Raw genomic sequence first — 22,235 nt, 5'->3', positions numbered from 1 at the left:
GAGGAAAAAAAACAGAAAAGGCCTCACCCCAAACGTGTCTTCTTCGGGTCGGCCCGAATCGCTGTCCGACGGCATCGGAGTGACTGAAAGACCAAAACACAAAAGGCAGATCAGCAACTGGGAATAAGAACAAAGCTTTAATGGTTGTGGTTTACGCCCACGCTCACTTACAGCAAATGCAGAACAGAGTGAGGATGTTCCATCGTTTATACGGAGGATTCATCGCTGTGGATTTGCTAAAATAAGTTGCTTTTTTTTGTCAATTTAGCGTGATTCCATTTGACTGCATGAATCTGTCTGTTTACCCATTAACGTTAAATAAATGCAACGCTGCTGGGCTGCGCATTAAACCGTAACCTAATGTGCTCCTTTGTACATAATTGAGAGCATATTTGCAGTGTTTCAACCAAGCCAAATAGATTATTAATATTTCGTGGCAGGGCCCATCACTAGTGGGAAAAATATTTTTTGTGTTTGCCAATTTGTCTGTCTTCTTTTATTTGAACTCTTGTTTTTCTGAGCGCCGAATGAATGCAAAACTCTCTGAAAGTGGATTGACATAAACAGGAAGAACCTTGCCTTTCGGCTCTTTTGTGCCATAAAAGCTTGAGAAATGTGGATGAACACTGCATTTTTGTGTCTAAAGTCAGGTAAAAGGCTTTCAGCGGCTTGCGCGGCCTTAAATATCCACTAAAGTCTGATACTTGTCACAAGGTCTCCCACACAAGTCTGAAATCTGCTATTCAGAGTGTCTCCCTGGACTCAAACCTCACATTTACGTAACAGAAAATATTTTACGTACCTTTTTAATACAGATTCACAAATGCATGCTCAGACTCTCACAAACACAAAGACACCAAATCGCCAAAACAAACTCCTTGGGAGCCACATTATCCAAGCAGAAGTAACGGAAAAGCAACTCATACAGCACAGAGCAACGAATGCTAAATTAGGTCAAAGGAACCCAGCTGAAATCATTAAAGCCAAATCAAAGTTGACATCCTCATCTGAACACTGTGGGAAATCAGAATTCCACATAACACGCTACATAATTGTGGCATACTGGACCTAGTAAGAGGACGAAGCCAGCAGGAGACGAGTTAATGACTGAAACGCGTGTCAATATCTGCTTTCCTGATGCTAAAATGTAGCACACGTAGAACTCCTCAAGAGTGTTGGCAAACAGTGGAGATTTGAGAAGTGCAGGGAGAACATGGAGAAGACACAAGCATGGAATAAAATGAACAGGGAAAATCCAGTCTGAGGCTCCCAGCCAGGACATCAGAGAGTAATTGTGGGCAAATTAATGGCCACATGGTGGACTGGATGCCACTGGCTCAGACTCACACAGTCCACACAGTGCACTGCTCCATGAGCCCTAACTACCGTCTCTCTGTGCCTCCTTCCCACCCTCCATCCCTCCCTCCTTTCCTCCCGGTGCCCTCTTCGCCCCTCAGCAGCATTAGTATCAGTCGGCCTGTCAGTCTCTTTTCTCCGGCTGAACTCCCACACACGCGCAGCTGCTACAGTGTTTCGCATTCTCGTCACCTAAACGCCTCTCCCTCGACTCCCGGAAGGTGAGCGAGTGCACGCGCGGCGCCGAGGAGCCGCCGGTGGCCGAGCGCCGCCCCCCGCGCGCGAGTCAGCGTCGATCTGTCTCCATCCCCGGCTGCGTCGCCGCCTCGTAATCCGCGGCTGATTGGAACGAATGGCCTCGCGTGGACATGGAGGAAGACGCCGACGAAGGTCAGGGATCGGAACGGCCCACTCTGTTTGCAGCGTCAGACGGCGAGGCTGCCGCAGGAGCCTTAGGCCAAACCACACATCACACGCAGGAGATTTGTGATGCAGCGCGAGCACGGGCCCAAACATCGATCCAGCCGCGTGACTGCACCCTCCGATTCGCGGAGGTAAGTGAATGCATCACCGGCTAACGAGATGGGAAACCAGCGCCTTCCTGCTGATGGTAGTCGGTTAGTTAGGGGCCGAGGAGCAGCTTCATGCATGATGACTCACTGACTACATTCTCACTTCCACAGTTGGGCATCTCAACATCTGAATATTAGGAAGCACATCACACTACCGCCGTTGCCCCTGGTTCAGGTCCAAATAGGAACCTGTGACGACTGCTGCATCCTCCACATCCTGGAATGATGACGCTACAGTAAAAATCTCTGTAAAATGATCAGGACCTACGGAGTAGCTGCTACCGTCACTTTAATAACCTCTCAAAAACACAAAGTGAACAAATTTCTCCATGGTATAATAGAGATAAAACATTAATATGTCTTTATATACACTGATGCCAAACAAACAAACACTAGAAAAGCCAAACGAAACAAAACTGTTTGCAGGGTAGCATTCACAAGGAGAAACACTCACCTAGTTCCATTACGTCTGAAAAGAGACAGAGACAAGGAAAGTCACGCTGTGTCAATGATCAGCATTAGGCATTAACCTCTGAATATTGACCATGTGGAGAAATTTGCCAGCCTTTGTGGTTTGGTCCTCGTCCTTGTGAACTCAGGGTGAACTGCAGGAGAACAATCTAACTGCCTGGGCTGTGGCTAAATCCTGGCTGCTCTCCAGTCAGCGGTGATCAGCTTCACAAAATGCTCCCTGAGTGAGATTATGACCCAAAATAAAAGCCCCCCCTGTGGATCCTTCACACAGAATGGAACCTGTAGGGTGGTTATTGCACCATGTTCAACTGGGTAAAGACTTGCTCCAGTCAGGAAAACAGTGCCCCACCGTTATTTGGCAGCGGTTCTCTTCTATTCTAATTTAACAGGAGAAGAAAGAAGATGGTATTTATGTGGTGAAAATGAAGCCGCCGGTCCCTCATATACCTGTAAATGTGACTCTGTTGTGACTGTGGGCACTTCTTCTAGCTGCCAACAACACATCACTCACTAGGCTCAAGCGCACTGAGGAAAAGAGCGTCCAAGCAGCAGCCCTCCACTTACCCTCGCCCCCGAGATCCTCCATGAAGTGGCCGTACACGGTCTTGGTGACGGTCCCCAGGGCGTTGCTGGCCTCCAGGGTGTAGTTGCCGTTGTGGATGTGCGTGGGGTTCTGCAGGATCAGACAGCCCTCCAGGTAGTCCTGGTAGAAGTCCATCTCGGTGCGGACGTACTCGTTGTGGAGGATCTCCTTGTGCTCATGGAACCAGCGCAGCTTGGGGTGGGGGTACCCGCGGACCGTGAACTCGATACACGTGTCGTGGCGCTTTTCAGGCTCGGCCAGTCTCACGATGACCGGAGGAACTGCAGAGGTGAAACACAAAGCGAAAGGAAGCTCATGTCAAGATAGTATCAGAGTAGTACCAGAGGAAGTGAGCTTAGGTCTTAAGACTCTTTTTTTTTGTTTACTTTTGTTTAGAACCATTTGCCTCATTTTAGTATTACGCATAAATATTAGACTAACCTTTGCATGTTGAGAAAGTCCACCACCCTTAGGCTGATAAAAACCTTTTCTAACTCTGAATAGCCTGGGAACGACCACCTACAAAGCTGTTTGGATTTGCTCTGGTAAAGGTGGCATTTGGGAGGCAGGCTCCTTGCCTGCGAGTGGCAACGACCCTTTTGCTAATTTATTGTGTTCTATTGCAGCAGGACAGACACAGGAACTTGTCTTTCTTGACATCTGGGCAGAGGACTAGTCTCTGCCTCTGACAAGTGGTACACACTAGTGCAAACAATACTGTATATCATCCTAATGCCATCAGGTGAAGTCAATAAACAATGCATCCACTGATGTGTCTAATGATGAGTCAACTACTGTACATCGTCAAAATGAAATATGAGCATATTTGGCAGATGGGATTAACTGGTCGTCTTCGTCAGCAGTCCCACCACCACTGTGCCGACGTATAAACCACTGGTTTAATGCAATGTGCGAGTAAAAAGTTCGTTTGAATCAAAAAGTAAATTGGTTTCACCTCTACTGTATATTCAATTCCAAATGCCTCCACGGCTGCATTAACCTGTTTGGGTCCCCAGGGCAACGGTTTGTTGTCAGGCTGACTTTAACTCTCTCCCACATTGCGTGCGCTGTGTTTGTACCGTATCGGCTTCTAGTTCTCATTACTGGAGGAACACCCAAAGACAGACAATGGGAGCCCCATCGTTTGCCAAATCACTCAAGCAGCGCTGCCATTCTGAAACACACCAGTATTTGAGCCCAACTTTGTCACTTTGATTGACAGCTCGACTACAGGAACTTTATAACTACATCTTGATAAAACTTTACAGTATTTGTGAAATGCACAGTTCTGAGCTACAGTGATGCAAACTGTAAAAACCAGGAAGGAAAAGAAAAATTTACTGTGTTCTAAGATTTACTAATTATGATGACAGGGCAAAAAGTCATCCAGGCTGGAAATGGGATTGCATGATACACTACCACTTCCTATTCGTATTTGTGTGTCAGGAAAACTATGACAAAGTTGATTCTCCAAAGCTGCCATTTGGCAAGTCGCTCGGCGAAACTAGTCCCGATAATAGTGACGATCCAGTCTTTCGCTTGAACTGAAGGCCAAAGCATGTTTATGTGTGAACAGGTTGTGTGTTGGGTTTTTAAGAGCAGCAGAATGTGGAGAAATAGACATGAGCAGACGAAGAAAGGCACGAAGTGAAGGCGATGCTCGCTGCAGCTGCACGGCCCAAAAACAGAGACACGAAAACACGAAACTCCCCTCTTGATGGACAGTTAGGGACGAATCCATTTTCCCCTAAGCAAGGCTGTCAGCAGAGTCTCAGTCGATACAATACAAGTCATTGCCATGTTCCATACTGGTCTGTAACAACACAGTGTCCTTGTAGCATTCATACAGATGACAAGCTTTGATAACTACATGTCTTTGATCAGAGAGGGAACACTGAGTGCAAGGCTAGTTTGCGGCGTTATCTAATGCTAACACTGGTAGCATATTTGAAATGCCATGTTCCAGACTACAGATGAAGATAGGACATCATGGCTGGGGGTGACAGGGCAGCAGAGCCTTTCATGGGACAGATATTGAGATTAACATTTTAACCTCAGTGAAGCTGTGCAGTCAGTGTCTGACTAGACTCTGAGGACGGGTACCATCACAACAACTGTATTTACAATAACCTACAATTAGAGTTAAAGGCTTGCTCTACCTGCATGCAGTAGTTCCTACTGAAAGAACCGGATGGAGCCCTAGTGCTGCATCACCAATAGAGGCATGCACAGAGCTTATAGGGGAAGGGAAAACCCATGCACAGATAGTGGCTATGAGTCCACAATGCGGTAGAGCTGCTATAGTTCTAGCAGGAACCAGGACAATGGGTCTGCGGAATTTGCATTGTGGTTAATTACAGTTTCGCTAAAATAGGGAACTCATTTTTGAATGCAGAATGTGTTACTTGACGGCTGGTAATTTCGCTGTCAATCAGATTACTCCCTAATCAGAGCAGCAGTTTAAGCCATTTTATGACATTTCCAGAGACAATAGGCTGCACAGGGGAGGAAATGTAATTACTATCAGAGCATGTGGTGAAAAATTAATAAGTTAATTTGCAGCACCAGCAGAGAGTGTCAACAGAAAAAAGATGTACATCCGCAGAGTGTCCGCGTGGAGGAAGCCCCGAAGACTAGATGTTGCAAAGTCAATCTGTCATTCCTGGTCCTTAGCAGCTTTACTCCAGTACCCAGTGTTTGGATTGGTGACAAATCTTCCCTGTCCTGCAGTGTGATGCATTGCGAACACTCACAATAGATTGTGCTCTACAGAAGGAAGCTCGCTTGCTCTCCTCAAAGGGAAAAATATCAGACACCTTTGATAAATATGGACTTTGAATACAGTTTGTTCTAAATCTGCCCAGGGCCCATCCACAGGGTAAATCTACGTAAGGATTGATATTTGCACCCTAAGTCACGGTCTGAATATTAGAGAAACAATTGTAATGGCTGCAGAATCATTGCTTTATCATTGCTGAGGGTTTCATAAATATAATATATTTTATTTTTCCTTTCCGCTCTGATCAAGACCAGGCTTTCATGTGGGCTGGAGGGTATATTCTTGCTAATTGGCTACATCAATTTCACTTGGTTTGTAACTGTGCAACACCTCATTGAATTCTAAATGTACCTGCATAATTCAGCTGTTATGCTTGATAAAGGCCTTTTTTTCCTGATGGAAATTATTCCGTTAGACTGGTAGTGTCATTAATACAAGCCGGAACTGCAGTCCATCACAGTCCATCAAAACTGCCATGAAAGTCATCTCATACCAAATAAAACCCATCAAGCGCTTCTATTGTAGCGTTACATATTCATGCAATGCAGCTAAACTGTAAATTGATGTATTTTTAGACTGTAGAGCTGTTTTTTTCTAGACTAAACTTATTGTTTTGTGACAGATAAGAATAATGACATAGAAGCGTAGACTTATGGGTCAAGTATCACAAGCTAAGCGTATTATACTCATCTAATTAGGCATATTAATATGTGCAAATGAGGGCGGCACAGTGGTGCGGTGGGTAGCACTGTCGCCTCACAGCAAGAAGGTTCTGGGTTCGATTCCCGGAGGCGGACCTGGTGCCTTTCTGTGTGGAGTTTGCACGTTCTCCCCGTGTGTGCGTGGGTTCTCTCCGGGTTCTCCGGCTTCCTCCCACGGTCCAAAGACGTGCATTAGGTTGATTGGCTTCTCTCCATTGCCCGTAGGTGTGAGTGTGTGTGTGAATGGTTGTGTGTCTATGTGTTGCCCTGCGATGGACTGGCGACCCATCCAGGGTGTACCCTGCCTCTCGCCCGTAGCCAGCTGGGATAGGCTCTAGCACCCCCGTGACCCCGCACTAGGGAGTAAGCGGTTAAGAAAATGGATGGATGAATATGTGCAAATGCATTTAATGTTAAATGTGTTGTCATAACACAAATGATTATCTTAGTAATAATAAAGAAAAACAATCAGGGCTGTATTACATTTACTAATACTTTGCTGCACTGCTTCAAATCCACATCCAGCAGTTCTACTTTCCAGACACATAGTCAACGCAGCAGGACTGGGATATTGCCATGTGTCTCAACTGACAGGTGCCCTAAAGTGACATTTTAACACACTGGAGGCTTATGAAGACACCAGCGTTATAACGTAGCAAATTGTGGCCATGGACGAGCCCAGATGAGCCGATGGCCCTTAATGTGGATAAGACACTAGCTCAGTGCTCAGCAACAACATCTGATTCCAAGCAATCACTTCACCAGCGGGGCTCGCTGATTAGCACTTTTAGCAGCAGAGTGGCATCTGAGTCTGATTCTGAGCTTCCACTCATAGTGGGCAAATGGATCTTATGCCCGAGATACATAATTACCGGTGGATGGAATAGATAATACATCACTACGCTAACACAGAAATGAGAAACATTAGAATGGGAGGTTTTAGTTAGCGTTTACAGAACATTGCTAACCTGTGTCTTAAGCTCTGCATAGGAGTGCAGTCTTGCCAGTTTTAAAAGTAACACAATTGCTGACACGATGCTACAGATGTGTTCACACAGAAGGCTCATGTTACAATTCAGGTGCTATATTTTTATAGATAGATATATATTGTATAGTGTATATAATGTGACTGAGCTGTTGAATGTTTTTGTTGTTGCTGTTGTTGTTGTTTTTAGTTTGCATTTGTCCTTCTGAGATTTCTGTAACTTATGTATCGACATCAGTAAACAAAAACAGCCAATAAGATTATAAACAAACAAACAAAAAAAATCTAAAACGGTATGTTAACAAAGACACTTTACCCTTTAGCTTTATATGTACCATAAAAATTAAAACCCAAAACCTTCACAAAGTCACACCTAAAACATCAACAGCTTATTTTTATAAATATAGACCTGCATGTGAATCCAAGCAGCAAGACACACAAGGTAGAAGCAGTTAATTAGCCTGTAGTGCAACTTTGAAATGTCACTGGCTACAACTTACTATGTGTGTCCCCAAAGATTCATTATTGAAAAAATCCAACTCACACTGCACGTTGAGCTGAATGGAGGAGTTGGTCATCCCCACCACGTTCTCTGCAATGCAGGTGAGCTGGAAGTTGTTGTCATCTCGGCTGATGTTGAACAGAGTCAGGTTGATGGAGTGGATGTTCGGCCAGTAGACGTTTGACTGCGTACAGAAAGTAAAGGACACTAAGAAAGAGAGATGGTGTGGGACACAGCGTACAGCACTTACTGTTTCATTACGCGGGTTTTAATTTTTAATGCCTTAATTAAAACTACAGTTAATTATTAATTGGTTGAGGTCCCGTTAAAGGAAACACAATAAAGCGAAGGAGTACACACAAGGAGTGGGAATTGATTACTTAGGTGATTTGGTCGGGTTTTACTACTTAAGGGCCAGAATTACAAGCATGGAGTGACTAACAAGTTTGGGTGCCAGACACAGTTCTTGTGTTTCCCTTCTTGCTGTTACATGGCCAGGTCCCCAAATCTTCAATCACGCCTGTGGGACGGAGTATCTATCTACCCTAAAAAACGTCAGGCCTGAGGCTGAGGTAACTTTCATCTGTGAAGTAAGTAGAAGCCTTAAAGACACCGATGACAAATTCAGCCACACGGCAATTTCAGGAACTGCCGCTGCCCTCTCCTCACTGTTTATCTCTGCTGTTGTTGTTGTCCCTGGGGCCTGTCTCAGGGAGCGAGATTAGTGGCGGAGCCAGTTCAGGCTCACAGGCGTGTTTTAAACAGTCGCCATGGTAACCTATGCAGCACAGCTAATCAGACAACTACATACGCGGTTAAACCACTATGTGAATAAGGGAGTTGAGTCCATTTGTGGACGCGATGACTCCAGGTTCTGCAGCCAAACTGCAGGGTTAATATTTGTCCACACAATGCAATGCAGAGTACACAATGGTACTGTATTGTAGTGTAGGGCTCGCTGAAAAAATACATAAAATACTGTAAAGCTCCAGCTATTTCCAAACATTCCTATTTGATCCACTGTCTGAGCAAACAGTAACACTACTGTGGGTCATTCCTATTATTGCAAGCAACAATTCCACAACTCATTCAGAGTGGCTGGTTATTTAAGATATTCAAATACAAGAGTAGCAAAGTACTACTCCAGTTTAGTAAGATCTCATTAACTCAGACGTACAGTACAAAGCTCACTCACTGTGGAGATAATGTGGGGATTCAAATGGGAGCATTCAGGTTATCGAAACTAATGTCATTAAAATTAGAATAAGTACACAAAAAATTAACATATCTAAATACAATGTGGGTTAAAAAGATAAGACAATACATATTTTATAAAGCAATAACGCCAGAAAGTAAACACACCAAATAAAAGAAGCAAAAGCAGTTAGTTTTAACAAAAATCAGCGGAATTTTAATTTTTCACTTTAATTTGAAGCACAAGGCAGCACAAATCAATCCTCAGGTGACGTCCTAACAACTGAATTAGCTCTAGAAGAAATAACTGGATGATTTTAGAATAGATTGGCTACAGTGAAGCACATGTAAACTACAGGGACCTGGACGGCAGGAGAGTTCAAAAGGAGCGGCACATCGTGGATTCACTCGAAGGGAATTAACGGCGGCCGCTAACGATCCAAAATGTAGTTATTCTGGCATCATTTTCATTAGTTATTTAATTATCAGCACGTGTGTGAGTGTCTGACCAGGTGTGCGTTAATGGAGTGCAGGCCGCTGACGGTCCAGTCCACTTCAGGCAGCGGGGATCCGGATCCGTTGCAGCTCACCGTCACGTTGTCTCCTTCCATCACCAACACAGTGCTGTGGCTCACGCTGATCTCCGGTAGGTCTGAAGATAAAAACACACACGCGTGTTCACGTCCCGTTGTCCCGTCGCTGCCTTTGTATTCACATTTTCACACCTGATCAATTAATCACTTTCTATTAACGTAATGAAATTAGGGGAGAAAGGCCACGCATCCGCAGACACACACACACACACACACACACACACACACACACACACACACACACACACACACACACACACACACCAAGGGATGACTCACCACCAGCAGATAATACTGCAGTGCACTCGGCCTCTGTCAGAATCAACACAGAGCTCCTTACATCACACTCACCCTCTGAACCCTGTCACACCCCCCCCATCTTCCAGCCTCAACCATCTCCTTGCGCTTCCTCTCCTTCCTCCAATTTACCTTTGACCCTCTTCCTCTCGTTCTCCCGCATTTCCCGTCTCCCTCTGTCAGCCACCCTCCCTCTCACCTTCCACTTTTCTCTGCCTCCTGTGCTGTTCCTCTCCTCTGCCGCCTCCCTGCCTCCCTTCCCGCCCCCCCGCTGCTGCTTGCACTCCCGGTTTTAATTTCCTGATTTTATAAATGCAGATCACACGTTGCCTTCTCACCGCCTGCTCATCCTCCTCTCTCCTCCCTTCTCTTACCACAGCTATGGATGTACATGTTGTGCAGCCGTATCTTGGACGCGCCGTTCCTGCAGTACAGCTGCTGCGTGTGGAGCCCGGCCTCCCCTCGCTGCTGCCACAGCTGGATCCAGCGTATATCACAACCGCAGTCGAACACCACGCCGTCCAGGCGCCTGAAAAGACAAAAAAAGAAAGAAATATAGATGATATGATCAACCGTTACCTCATAATATTATAACAAAAATGATGGGATTTTTTAAAAAATGTGCTTCCCCTAACTACTATAAATTAACTTGAATGTTGAAAAGTATAGTAAATGTTATTGTCATGATACCCCTACTAGCTCACAGATCACTAATTCACCATCCACCAACCATGTATTCTACAGAGTATTGGACAGGTCTTTCCTCAATATGCACATAGGAGTTGCACTGTTGCCATCTTTGTCTCTATTTTACATACAGTCACCTCATAGAAGTTTATAGATTTTATCATTTTTTTTATAAAAGTTGGATTTAAACAGGTCAGCAGACAAAGCAACCTATTCCTGCACTGTAGCGTTCAAATGTAAGGAGGTCAAAGGTCGTGCAATATTCCAGCTATCCATTTCAGGCTGTAATAATGGCAGGCAGGTGCCATTAGGATCCTCTGCATACATTTAATTCTGGAGGCACAGGGCAGCACAGAGCCACGCTATTCACTGTACGTCACCTCCGCCTTTTGCATATGTCCAATTTGGGAGGCTGTGATTGGCCAATTTGGTGAAAATGAATGCCTGTCCAAACGCCCTTGACAAAGGTCAACACGATATTACAGAAGGTATGAATAATGCATGGGGCACGTCCACTATACAGTAGGAAATAATGAGAATAGATTCCCGCAGGTGGATCTCTGCCATTGTCAGGTGCTAACTGGATCTGATACAGTACAGAGTGGAGTCCTTTCACATTCACTATGACAGCGTACTCACAATGCCACAACAGAGAGAGAGAGACACGACACCCCTCCGTTATGAACTACCGTTCTCTGCACGTGCAGAAATCCTGTTCATCTTCTTAATGATAATTAGGAATTATTTTGCACAGATGCAGTCTGATGAGTATGAGGGCGAAAGGACATGTTGTGAATATCTGATGAGTTTTAGCTTTATTTTGTTCAAATATTTCTCCTCCCTCAAAGCAAATTATTCCATCAGTGAAGTCGGTGACAGTGGAGTTCACATTGCATCTGTGACAATCCAATGCTGGATTTTACTACACAAAATTGTTTTTTGGTGCGCTACTGTGGAGCAACTGTGCTCCGTTAATGGTGGCATGTGTCTTCTATAAAGGAATTGTGTTCTCAGATAACAGGACCTTTATTGTTACTGTAGCTACAAACCACTAGGATTTTATTGTTTATTGTTGGTGTATGTATAATGGTGTGTTTTCAGTCTGTCTCACTGTTTTCCTCATAATCATCACATATTTCTTTCCATGAACTAAAACAGAAATTACTAGGGAATCTGAGACCTGGAAATACCCGACATTAGCATTTTATTTCCATACATGAAGGTCTGAACGTTGCTTCAAAGACTCTTGGATAAACGTTGGAATTCTAATGGGATAACACAGAGTGCCTTATTAATCTTTATTCATTTTTTGCCATTAGTAGTGGAATTTAAATATACTGAGCCTAAAAATACGCCTAACATTTAAGAATGTCACATTCTAGGTTGCCATTAAAAATGAAATATCACAGTGACTAACAAGCAAATAGAAACATTAAAATGCATGTATGTGCACATTCAGCCACATGTTAATGTTAAACTTATTAACCTTTATTACATATTACATATTCTCTACCACTTACAGGCCAGTGGAGAGAAACCCATCCCAGAGTTCTTACACTATTTAATGCTGAGTAAGGAGAACGACGAGGGATCAAAGCTCAACAGAGCAAAGCGGCCCTGCTTCCTAACCCTATACTGTAATTATGGTAATTATTAATAAGATCACACATAACCTCCGTACATTGAATACTATTCCTCCTGCCCGTGTGTACAGCGCAGCACAGTTCAAGCGGCTAAACAAGGCATAAAAAAATGACTAAACAACAAGGTGACGACTGGGAGACGAAACATGACTGAGGGAGAGTGGATTCAACTTGGAAATGAACAAAAGCAAACATCAGTGTGACCCCAGATACGGGGCGCTAACAGGATGATGCTTCCTTGAAGCTGGCTAACGATCCGCCCCGCTACTCCAGAGAAGGGGTAATGATCGCCACCAGAGGCTGTTTTTCTGGGAACTGTACACACAGGTGCTTCGGCTGAGCAGCCGCGTTTCTCAAGCAACAATGAGCCGCGCGCTGCACAGGCGCTCGCTTTGATCCCGACTTGAATGCACCGCTTCCTCTCTATACCGTTACCAGGAATTATTTGAGTGTGTTTAATGATTTGCCCTATTTTACCACAGTAACCACAGATTTGTTTCCTGAGATGCTTTGTCTTGGTAATTCTACAGAAGAACGTGTACTTTGCTCCACTATGTTGTGTGCTTGTTAGGCCCTTCTACCGCAGCCATACTGTACTGTACATACAGTAGTAATGCATGCTAAGAAGAAAAGGCATTGTGAATTTACAGTCAGTCTGAGGCCACAGATCTTTGCACGGCAACAGCGGATTATTCTCATTAGAATGGAAATGCTAAGCAGCACCGCTTTGCTCATTATTTGATTTTGGAAAATTCGTATTAAACAGCCAGCTTGAAGTCCACACAATTGTTACCAGGGATGAAAAACAAACTGCTTGCCTTTTACAAACAGCCATGACAGTGTTTGGGTTAGAATGATTTCATTCTAGCTTCCCCAAACTTAACCACATGACACCAGAGTCGAAACACAAACAAAACAACCACCGCAAAACTAGATGTTACACTGGAGAAGTCCAAATTGAACTGTTTTATTATATAAAAAGATAATTTCATACATTTCATTGTTCAGTATTAATTTATTAGCAACTTGTCCTAAACAAAAACATCCGTGTGTTATTGCATTTTTATGCAGAACTGCACTTTTCGGGGTTCAGTCTTCATCACTGGTTGCGCATATTGTATAAAATATACTTTTGAGACTCTAAAACGTACTGTATCAGCTGGAAATACTCAGTGCTGAAGCAAGCTGCCGATGGAATAATCAGCAAACCTGCGCTGCCATTGTAAACCCCATGTGAGCCGCGCTACAATGGAAGACCCGACAGGCATAGCAATGACTTTTATTGCTGTTTTTTTTAATCACATCTCTCAACATTTTTATTTTTCTTATCTCCGATGCAAATCAGCCTTTGCTGTTGTGTTCCCGCGCTGCGCTCCCCAAGCACAACTTGTCAATCAGACACTGTGGCCAGTGCTGCCGTTATTATTATTGCGTGGAAAAGAGCTAATCTAGCTGTCACGCCACTGCATTGGCTTCTAGAGGTCTGATTGACAGTCAGACATCTATTCATAGGCAGCGGGCTGAATAAACAGATGTATCCATGGGTTGTTCTCCTTTCTAGCGCACGCTCGCTCCATCACAGCTGCACCGTCGCTCTACTGCTGTCAGTAACTTCAAATAATGCTCAGTTTTAATTGCGCAGCAGGAGTTTAGTTGGCACAGGAGGGGATTAGCATTTGATAAAGAATGGTGTAAAACAATCAGGGGGAGTAAATGTAGGAAAAAGTGAGAGTTGACTCAACCACTGTGAAAGTTAATACGCTTCTTGTCAGCGAGAGCCTTTACAACATAAGCATTTCCTCCTGATCCTGCTGCATTTGCCAAACGGTTGCCGTCATCGCACTGCATAGAGTGTGTATCATCGCTTCGCCACGCCGCTGCTTGTTGCTGGAGCCGCTCCTTCATTTTAAGGCGGTATCTTCTGCCTGTGTCATGGATAAAGTGGCTCGCTGAGAATAAATAAATCACCGTTTTGTCCCATCACGGCTTTAAAGTTGGAGCCACTCGGCCACAGGCTCTCTCCCCATTTTCCTTTTTTTCTATTTAAACTGCTATGGCATAATTTGTCGGAGGAGCCAGACCTGACTTTTGGCTTATCGACAACACCACCTGTGCTGCAATCATGTAGAGGAGAGGGAACACGCGAGTCGGGTCAGGCAAGGCTCCAGGTGGGAAAATGAACAAAGTGAGCAGGAGCTCAGGGCAATTTCTTCTTCAGTGGCACAGATTTTAAGAGACTCTTTAGACACTTTTACTGTTTTTTTGAGGGAATGTACTGTATGTTTAAGGTGGTTCCCCATGTATTCATTCATATTAGAAAGATGCCATACTGATACAGTATGTGTACTCCAGCGTTTACATTGTATTTTATTGAGAATAACCTTTTTCAATTAGCTTGTTTAAGTTAAATCCCTTCTTTGTTTGAAAACAAACTCCACCAATTATGTATTTTATGCAGAATTTGCATGAACAAATACTGCAGCACAAACAAATTCCTGCACTTCAGTCACCTTTGGAAACAGCGGTTTAAGCCAGATGACACAAAGTAGCTCTTTAAAAGAGAAACCTCTCAAAGGTTGCCAAGCTGCCGTATTACAGACGACATTTGTTTCCATTCCCACAGCTGTTTTCACCAATTAAGCTCAAAACATCTACTGCGCATTAACATATTGTTGCGGAAGCTCCAGCAGGTAAGAAGCCGGATCTGTCCTAAAAGTGTCTGACTCTGCAAAATCCTAATTACTCGTATCTAAACTCCCACTTTAACCACAGATTTCCGACTGATTTCTACCCATCATTCTGAGCCAAACGCCTTCATCCATACAGCACCTCGACTCTAAGGCTTTTACTTCTATGCCGGTGCCCACCTGACATACAGTACATGCAGCTGCCGGTGTTACAGTTCAGTATTTCCGTACACCAGGACTCAGGTCGGTACTCATGATGTCACACTGGTTCAATACACTGTTTCCTCATTTGACCTATTGCACTTTGTTCACAAAGTTTTTCTTTTTGTATTGTTATATATAAATATTGTTGTTTTATTACAAGGTTTTAATGCATTACCCATTTTATCCCTGACGCAGTTTTTTTCAACCACAACCAACACTGTTTGATGCTTTGGAGCAGTCGGTGTAAATATTGTGCATTTCAGTGGAAGTCTGCTTTAAGTGCTTTTTATTTCAAACAAAGGTTCAAATTTAGCAATTCATCTGTCATAGAGCCCTTCAACACTTTACGCAATCTAATCTGCTGGCAGTTATGTCACAAGATTAAAGGTTTGATCTATTCACATTCATCCATATTCATAGAAAACTCCATTTGCAGTGAGAGGCGTAAATGTTTGACTTTGCATCTGCCCCTGCTTCCTAGAGAGCTGGGATTAAAGAAGCTCTAACAGAGGAAGGGGGTTCGGGATGCACATCGCCCGCGGCAGGCTGCGTTGGCTGCTGGAGAAGGAGGGCGTTTTCATTTTGGGAACAGACAGAATGAGCTTCCTGAGCGATGGCGCTGCTGGGAACTGCCGGCGTTCCCATGTTCTCGCCGGAGAAGCCGCGGCGGAAGATTTAGCATTTAGCCGCCCTGTCGCCCGTTCTGCAGGTTGCAGGCCTGCGATTGGCTGCGTCGTGCGCTACACTGCAGTAGTTCTGGTCCTTTGGCTAAAGGGCGCGGAGACAAAGAGGAAGAGCCGATTATCTCACTCATCCAGAGGCAGCACACAGCAGACGTCTATTGTAGCGCTTCAGCGTGATGCTGGGCCTTTTTAGAGGAGCCACAAAAGACCTGAGATTATTGAGATTTCACTGATAGTATTGTCATTGTTACTGATGTTTAGATACTACGGGTGGTGGGAAAGATCTGTGCAACCAACCTGCAAAACCAGGCAAGTGTTTTAGTACTAAGCCCTAGTGGGCTGGATCAGAAAGGCCCGATAAGGGAAAAGCACACTTCATATACATTAAGAAAGGGGGAGGACCTTGGTAACCAGGTTAACAGGTTCACTACTGTATCCAAGTAGTATTGCAAAAAGTATAGACAGTACCATTACTAATAATATAATTCCAAGGCTGACTAAATTTATTGACACAGTAATCTGCAAAGTCAGATTTTCCAAAGCATTCAATTTTAGTCCTTCAAATTTTTCCACTTTCAAATCTGTTTGAAGACGTAATGAATGATAATTAAAATAGCAATGACTGTTTTCCGTGGTGATGGTCTCCAGATATATGTAAGTATCTGAATAAACAAGTTTTAAAGTCTTCTTTTGACCGAATGAGCAGGGGTTTTAGCATCATAATGATCAGATTTATAACATCTCCTAGTTTTGCATTTAACCTTTTCACCTCACACGAAAAAAAATCAACTTGACAGACTCGTGCCAAGTGCCACTGGAATAAAACAATGGGCCTCAATAAACTCTACAATGGATTAATCAGTGAGAACACTGTCGGTGCAACGTTTCGGAGGAACCTGCAGTGTAATTTCAGGAGGCAATGAGCACATTTCCAATTCACCGCAGGTCACTGTCACCGGCGCGTGCGTGGCTGCTTTGAAACTGTTACGCTTTTATTCCTAAAAAGTGAGGCACAACTACAATAACAGTGCCTCGAGTGGCTGAGATAACCCAGTGTAGTGACAGCATCATGGCAAAGGGCCACGCTCCCCTTTCGTCACATGAAACGGAAATTATTTCAGCCGGTTTGATCTTCCTCTATTTACATAATATTAGTGTGGTTCAGCCTCATGGGTGGGCACCTCTTATTGATATGGCATTGTGCGCCGCTACCTCTTCATTGGGCATGAGAGAGCGATTGTCGCTCACCTAACTAATGTGCTTGGGGTGAACACGCAGACACAGTAAAGGGAGTAACGGTGTCAGGGCCACGTCGCAGACTGTGCCCATGATAGAGTGACTCATTTCCTATTAGCGAGGCCTGATTCCACATGGCTTCCTTCTTGCATAACGCCTCAGCCCACGTCTGTGCCGCCACGCCACTCCGACTGACACCTCTTAACCAAACGCACCAAATGGAATAGACACAAACCCTCACTCCTCATCAGCATTCACCAGGAAACACGGGCATCGGCCCGGCCCTGCGTTTTATGTAGAACAACAAAGACGCCATTTGTACACATGTAAAATGGTTGCTTACGGAGAAACAGGGTGGTGGATCAGAGCGAATCGAGACTCGTAGGCACCAAAAGTGATCGTAATGGTTATTTTGGTTTATTTGTGATGTAGTCTCTCTAGAAATTTAAAAGTATTTACTGTAATGATGATCAAAACGTTACATTTTCCACTTTATGTTTAGACTCTGTGAATTTATTCCACTTATTCCACACAGTCTCTGAGCCGCTGGTCACTAAGCAACTCCCCCAGAGCCAAAGCGTTAAGGGCCACGACTGAGTGCATCAGTGTGTCCTGCATGGCCGTATAGATCATTTGCTACAAAGCAGAGGTTTTCCCCACCGGAAACCACAGTTTGACCGTCTGTGCTTGATGTAACCATGAAACGGTAAAAACAAAAAATGTCAAGCGGCTTCATCTGGTTTCATAGTAGGACGTAGTACGACAGCTGCCACCATTTTAGTGGGCCAAGCCAAACGGGCTCAATTGCACGCTGTGTTAGGCTCACCGCGGTTGTGCATTCACTCGCCCCAGTGCAGAGATCAAAAGATCTAATTTAACGGCACTAACAAGCATTGTTATCATGATATCAGGTTTTATTAAGTGTCACCACCCAGAGAGCACTGAGAACCACAAATACAGAAATGCTGCATTAAAATGAGAATCCGTTGCAACAATATGGAATGCTATGCATGAATTCATTACTTTACTGTCTAGTGTGTCCTTTTTATCCCCCTATTCGTATAGACATTCTATATGCATATAATTAGTTAGAAGCTAAAACAGAGCAGCAGCATGAAGAGAAGCTAAATGCCAGAGTAGCTTACACCAAAGCCCAGTTGGACAGCTGGTAAGACAACAAAAGTACAGAACTTCTACAATCCAGCGAAGGATGAAATTCACAGCCCAATAACAGGCACAATGAGGGATTCACGGACCCATCTGCCTCTGATGAGGGACCATAGTGAGAGGACACTTGTGTAGCGCTGATATGGGGGTCTGGTGTGAATTACTTCCCACACAGGCTGGATATGGAGGAGCGCTCTATAATATTGCAGGACCGAGGACGCGAGGAATGAGTCTTGTTTAGGATGACAGCATAAACCCAAAATCCACAAATGCAACATAACGGCGTGAGCGTGAGCGTAAGCAGGGTTCTCCCTCCGCTCTGCTGCCTTCACCGTAGCGTACAGCAGCAGGACTACCCCAGATCAGCATTGTGCTTTGCTCTCATAGGACCTGCCCCGCTTCTACCTCTGAAAATAGCACAATAAGGAGGCCTGCTTGAAATAGTCTTGTATCACATCGCGCTTTACCTCGGCTTTAGAAGCCAGCGGGCGCCGGAAGCGGCGCCGGCGCACGGAGCGCAGCAGAGGTTCACATTCAAACAGCGCTGACAGGTATAATGATGCCTAAATTACAAGCAGGTCCACATTGCAATGTTCTCCACAGTGGTGAGGGAGCAAACCCATTTCATGAACACAATGATCACAAAATATTCAGACCAAACAGGAAAATGGGGTCAAACCTTCCCCATAAAGAGGCTATTGAAGCTTGTGTATGTTCATCAAGTCCATGAATGACTTATAGGATCACAGTGGCTCTAAACTGCCTATAGCTTCAGTCTTTTACATGTGCAGAAACAAATTAGTGGCTCTGCACAACAATGACAGGAATTATATTAATAATGGCATGCAGAGAAAATGGTTTGTACTGAGGCAGATAGTGTGTGGGGAGTGATAATAAATTGCCCTAATAAAACACAAACACAAGCCAATGAGAGATCAGACAAGAGAAGAATACTTACAGCTCGGAGATTTGAAGGTGCTGAAAGAGCTGCCACGACAAAGTGGTGAGAGGATTCTTTGACAGGTTTCTGAGAGAGAGAAAGAAAGACAATGTTAATTTAAATGACAGTATTTAAATGATTCTAGGTCTTTTTTTCTATTTTAATACATTTTACTGTAAATTGGATTTGCAGTCTTTTTAGATTTACTGCCTCAATCACACATCACTGTCCAGCATTAAGTAAAATAAATTAAAGTAAATATTACTCACATAAAAGAAAAGGGAATACACAGGCCTGGATTAATGGTTGAAAATAAGGCAAAGTAATATTGACAAAGAAAGGGAAACAGACCCAGCTGAGTGTAGCTCTAGGGCTCAAATAACTCAATAAAAGAAAGTTGACCGCTTTCAAGTCAAATAATTCAATTGACTTAGGGAACCCCTACGGCGCAGGAAGCCACTAAATTCAATAGCAAACAGCCAGAGACCTGCAAGTGATTTGACCAGACCCTTGAATCCGTTTAAATATGAACATCAGGCATCTGTCTATACACTTATTAAGAAATACAACATCTCTGTGAAAGCATTAACCCAGTAATTTGTCATAAAGCACACTATCAAATCCCATCATGCTATTATGAGTCCCAATAGTGTATTACATCCTGTGAAAAAACGAAGGAGAAACACAGTATCTGATCTGCTGTTTTTTTTAATGTGAGCATTCGCTTAATGACTCTCTCTCTTTTTTACATTATTATCACTTTGAACACAACACCTGATATCACAGCTCACAGTGTCTGCGAGTCCTCTACCTACAGTAGACACACTAATGAAATGAAATGATGAGCATAGAAAAACCAGAGAAAAATTTAAATGTAGATAATAGGATAAAGAAAAGTTCAAAATTTAGGTTTATTTAGAGTAGTAAACACAGTAAGATATAATATCATATAATATAAACCTAAACACTACTAAATGCTAATTTTGCATTACTTTAATTGCTGTACAGTACATACTGTACAGTATCAAGAGCACCGTTAGGTAAAGTATCATCAGTTGCTTTATAATGACACAGAGTGGGTATGGGAAGCCTAATGGTCTTCATGTATCCAGAAGTGTAACCATAGCAACAGGGAACTACAGCTGTTGCAGATCTTTCTTATTTCCTCAGATGTCACACATGCAGTGGCACATTCCCATACACACGCACACACAAACACCCATCTACTGAAACATACACATGTACATGCACACACACGGTTAAAAAGGAGTCACTCGTATTATCGCCTTAAAATGTGTGCCACTGTGAAGACACGGCTGGATGCACGGGACGTGTGTGAGAATATGTAAAGATGCTGCATAAGATTTCACCTCGCAAAGAAAACCTGTGGTCCCACAGGGACTGTATTATACACTGAAAGAATACAATAGACAAAGAGAGAAAGTGAGAGAGAGAGAGAGAGATAAGGAGAGGGAGAGAGAGAGAGAGAGAGAGAGAGAGAGAGAGAGAGAGAGAGACACACAACAGTGGGCGAGCAAACAGCAGCTCATTAGGTGATGTGGAGCAGAGCTGCTCAACACTTACGTCAAATCACACAACCCGAAATAGACATACATTTAAACCACAGATCTGCAAATAGACACGCATCAAATGAAAGTCGCTTCAATAGACACACATTAGGATCAAAAACCTTCAAATACACATAGATCACAGCAACACATAGAGATCCACATCCATCCAAGCAAACTTAAACTGATCACTCAGTTCACGTGCGTTCTTTCTTACTGTAAAATACGTGTAATGGAATATTATAAACCGGCTGATGAGTAATAAAGCTGAGGTGTTCACTGGTTCAGCTCTTCTTTTCCAGTTACACTGGACTAAGAAGACAAGAGCAATGAGAAAAAAAACACTGCCATCACTTACTTAAGTAGAGGGAGTACACAACCATTATTAAATAAAGAAACATTAGAAGAAGTGTAATTTTTCATGAACTTGAGGCATCAAATTAAATTGTAATGACATGTTTGCAGCCTTGTCATTGTCACCATCATCTTGTCTACTCGTTCACATCCTCACCTGATAATTTGCCTCCATTTTGGTCTCTCTATATTCTCTATAATCTATAATTACATAACGTTTCATCTCAGTACCTACTGTAACGTAAACTTAAGCCTGGATGCTGAAAATGTTCAAATTAAACATAGTCTACATCAACTAACTAACATTTTTTGACAGTATTCATGCACTGGAATGGGTGTTGTCACTTTTTGACTTATTATTAAGAACAGTACATACATAGTACATAATTTGCCCAATAAAGTGTTAAAGGCCAATGCAAACAATGTTAATCCTGATGCTACGAGTGCGACTGCTGTACATGAGTGTGTAGCCTCCTGCTTAATTGTTTGGCCCTGTTTGATGTGTCTGTAAAACCTAACATTAATTAATAAATATTAAGTGTAATAGTTTTAATTTTTATACTTCTAAGATCAAAATTAAATCAAATTCCCCTGAATGTCTATGCGTTGCATCACATTGGTATGCTACAGCATTTCCTTATGAAATCCTTGTGGAGATGCTGAAATTTCAGTTCGAAGTGCCATTACTAAAATAGCTACTATTTGCAAAAGTCATTAAAGTATTTATTCACATGGGCCTTTTAATTAAGTGACAAAAGTAAATGTGTGAGAGGAAAGGAGCGGGAAGGAGAAGCAGAGAGTGAGACCTCCTTCACATCTCTGGCAGGAAATGTTCTCTTTTCAAAGGTCATCCTTCGTATCTCCACAAGAAATGTCAGCTAAAATTGGATGGGGAGGGGGGTAAATGAATTAATAAATATATAAACAAATCAGCAAATAAGACATCAGAGCGGACTGAATGCCAAAAGACAGGAGGTGAGGAAGGCCAAGTGCTGTGGAGAGAGGGGGCAATGATTATGAAATTTAAAAA

At 43.4% G+C, this 22,235-nt stretch overlaps 1 protein-coding gene across 9 annotated transcripts in view; it reads right to left on the bottom strand.

The window, feature by feature from the left end:
* ntrk3b (neurotrophic tyrosine kinase, receptor, type 3b) overlaps positions 1-22,235 on the bottom strand; it is a 159,270-nt gene that overhangs the window by 53,745 nt on the left and 83,290 nt on the right. For 8 of the 9 annotated variants that reach the window (XR_003785391.3, XM_055507608.1, XM_029144858.3 and 5 more), the window contains 7 exons: positions 19,302-19,370; positions 10,411-10,565; positions 9,656-9,798; positions 7,995-8,136; positions 2,967-3,266; positions 2,383-2,397; positions 28-83 (listed from right to left, as the gene is read on the bottom strand). Coding sequence is in view for 8 of the 9 variants with exons in the window: in XM_055507608.1 (XP_055363583.1) it covers positions 28-83; positions 2,383-2,397; positions 2,967-3,266; positions 7,995-8,136; positions 9,656-9,798; positions 10,411-10,565; positions 19,302-19,370 (880 nt within the window). In the remaining variant the exon portion in view is untranslated. The remainder of the gene's footprint in view (positions 1-27; positions 84-2,382; positions 2,398-2,966; positions 3,267-7,994; positions 8,137-9,655; positions 9,799-10,410; positions 10,566-19,301; positions 19,371-22,235) is intronic. The other variant, XM_029144855.3, reaches the window with a different exon arrangement.

This window comes from Betta splendens, chromosome 3 (assembly GCF_900634795.4).
Source record: "Betta splendens chromosome 3, fBetSpl5.4, whole genome shotgun sequence".
NCBI classification, from domain to species: domain Eukaryota; kingdom Metazoa; phylum Chordata; class Actinopteri; order Anabantiformes; family Osphronemidae; genus Betta; species Betta splendens.
Note: the sequence above shows the minus strand (reverse complement) of the source record. Positions and strands in the feature narration are given on the sequence as shown.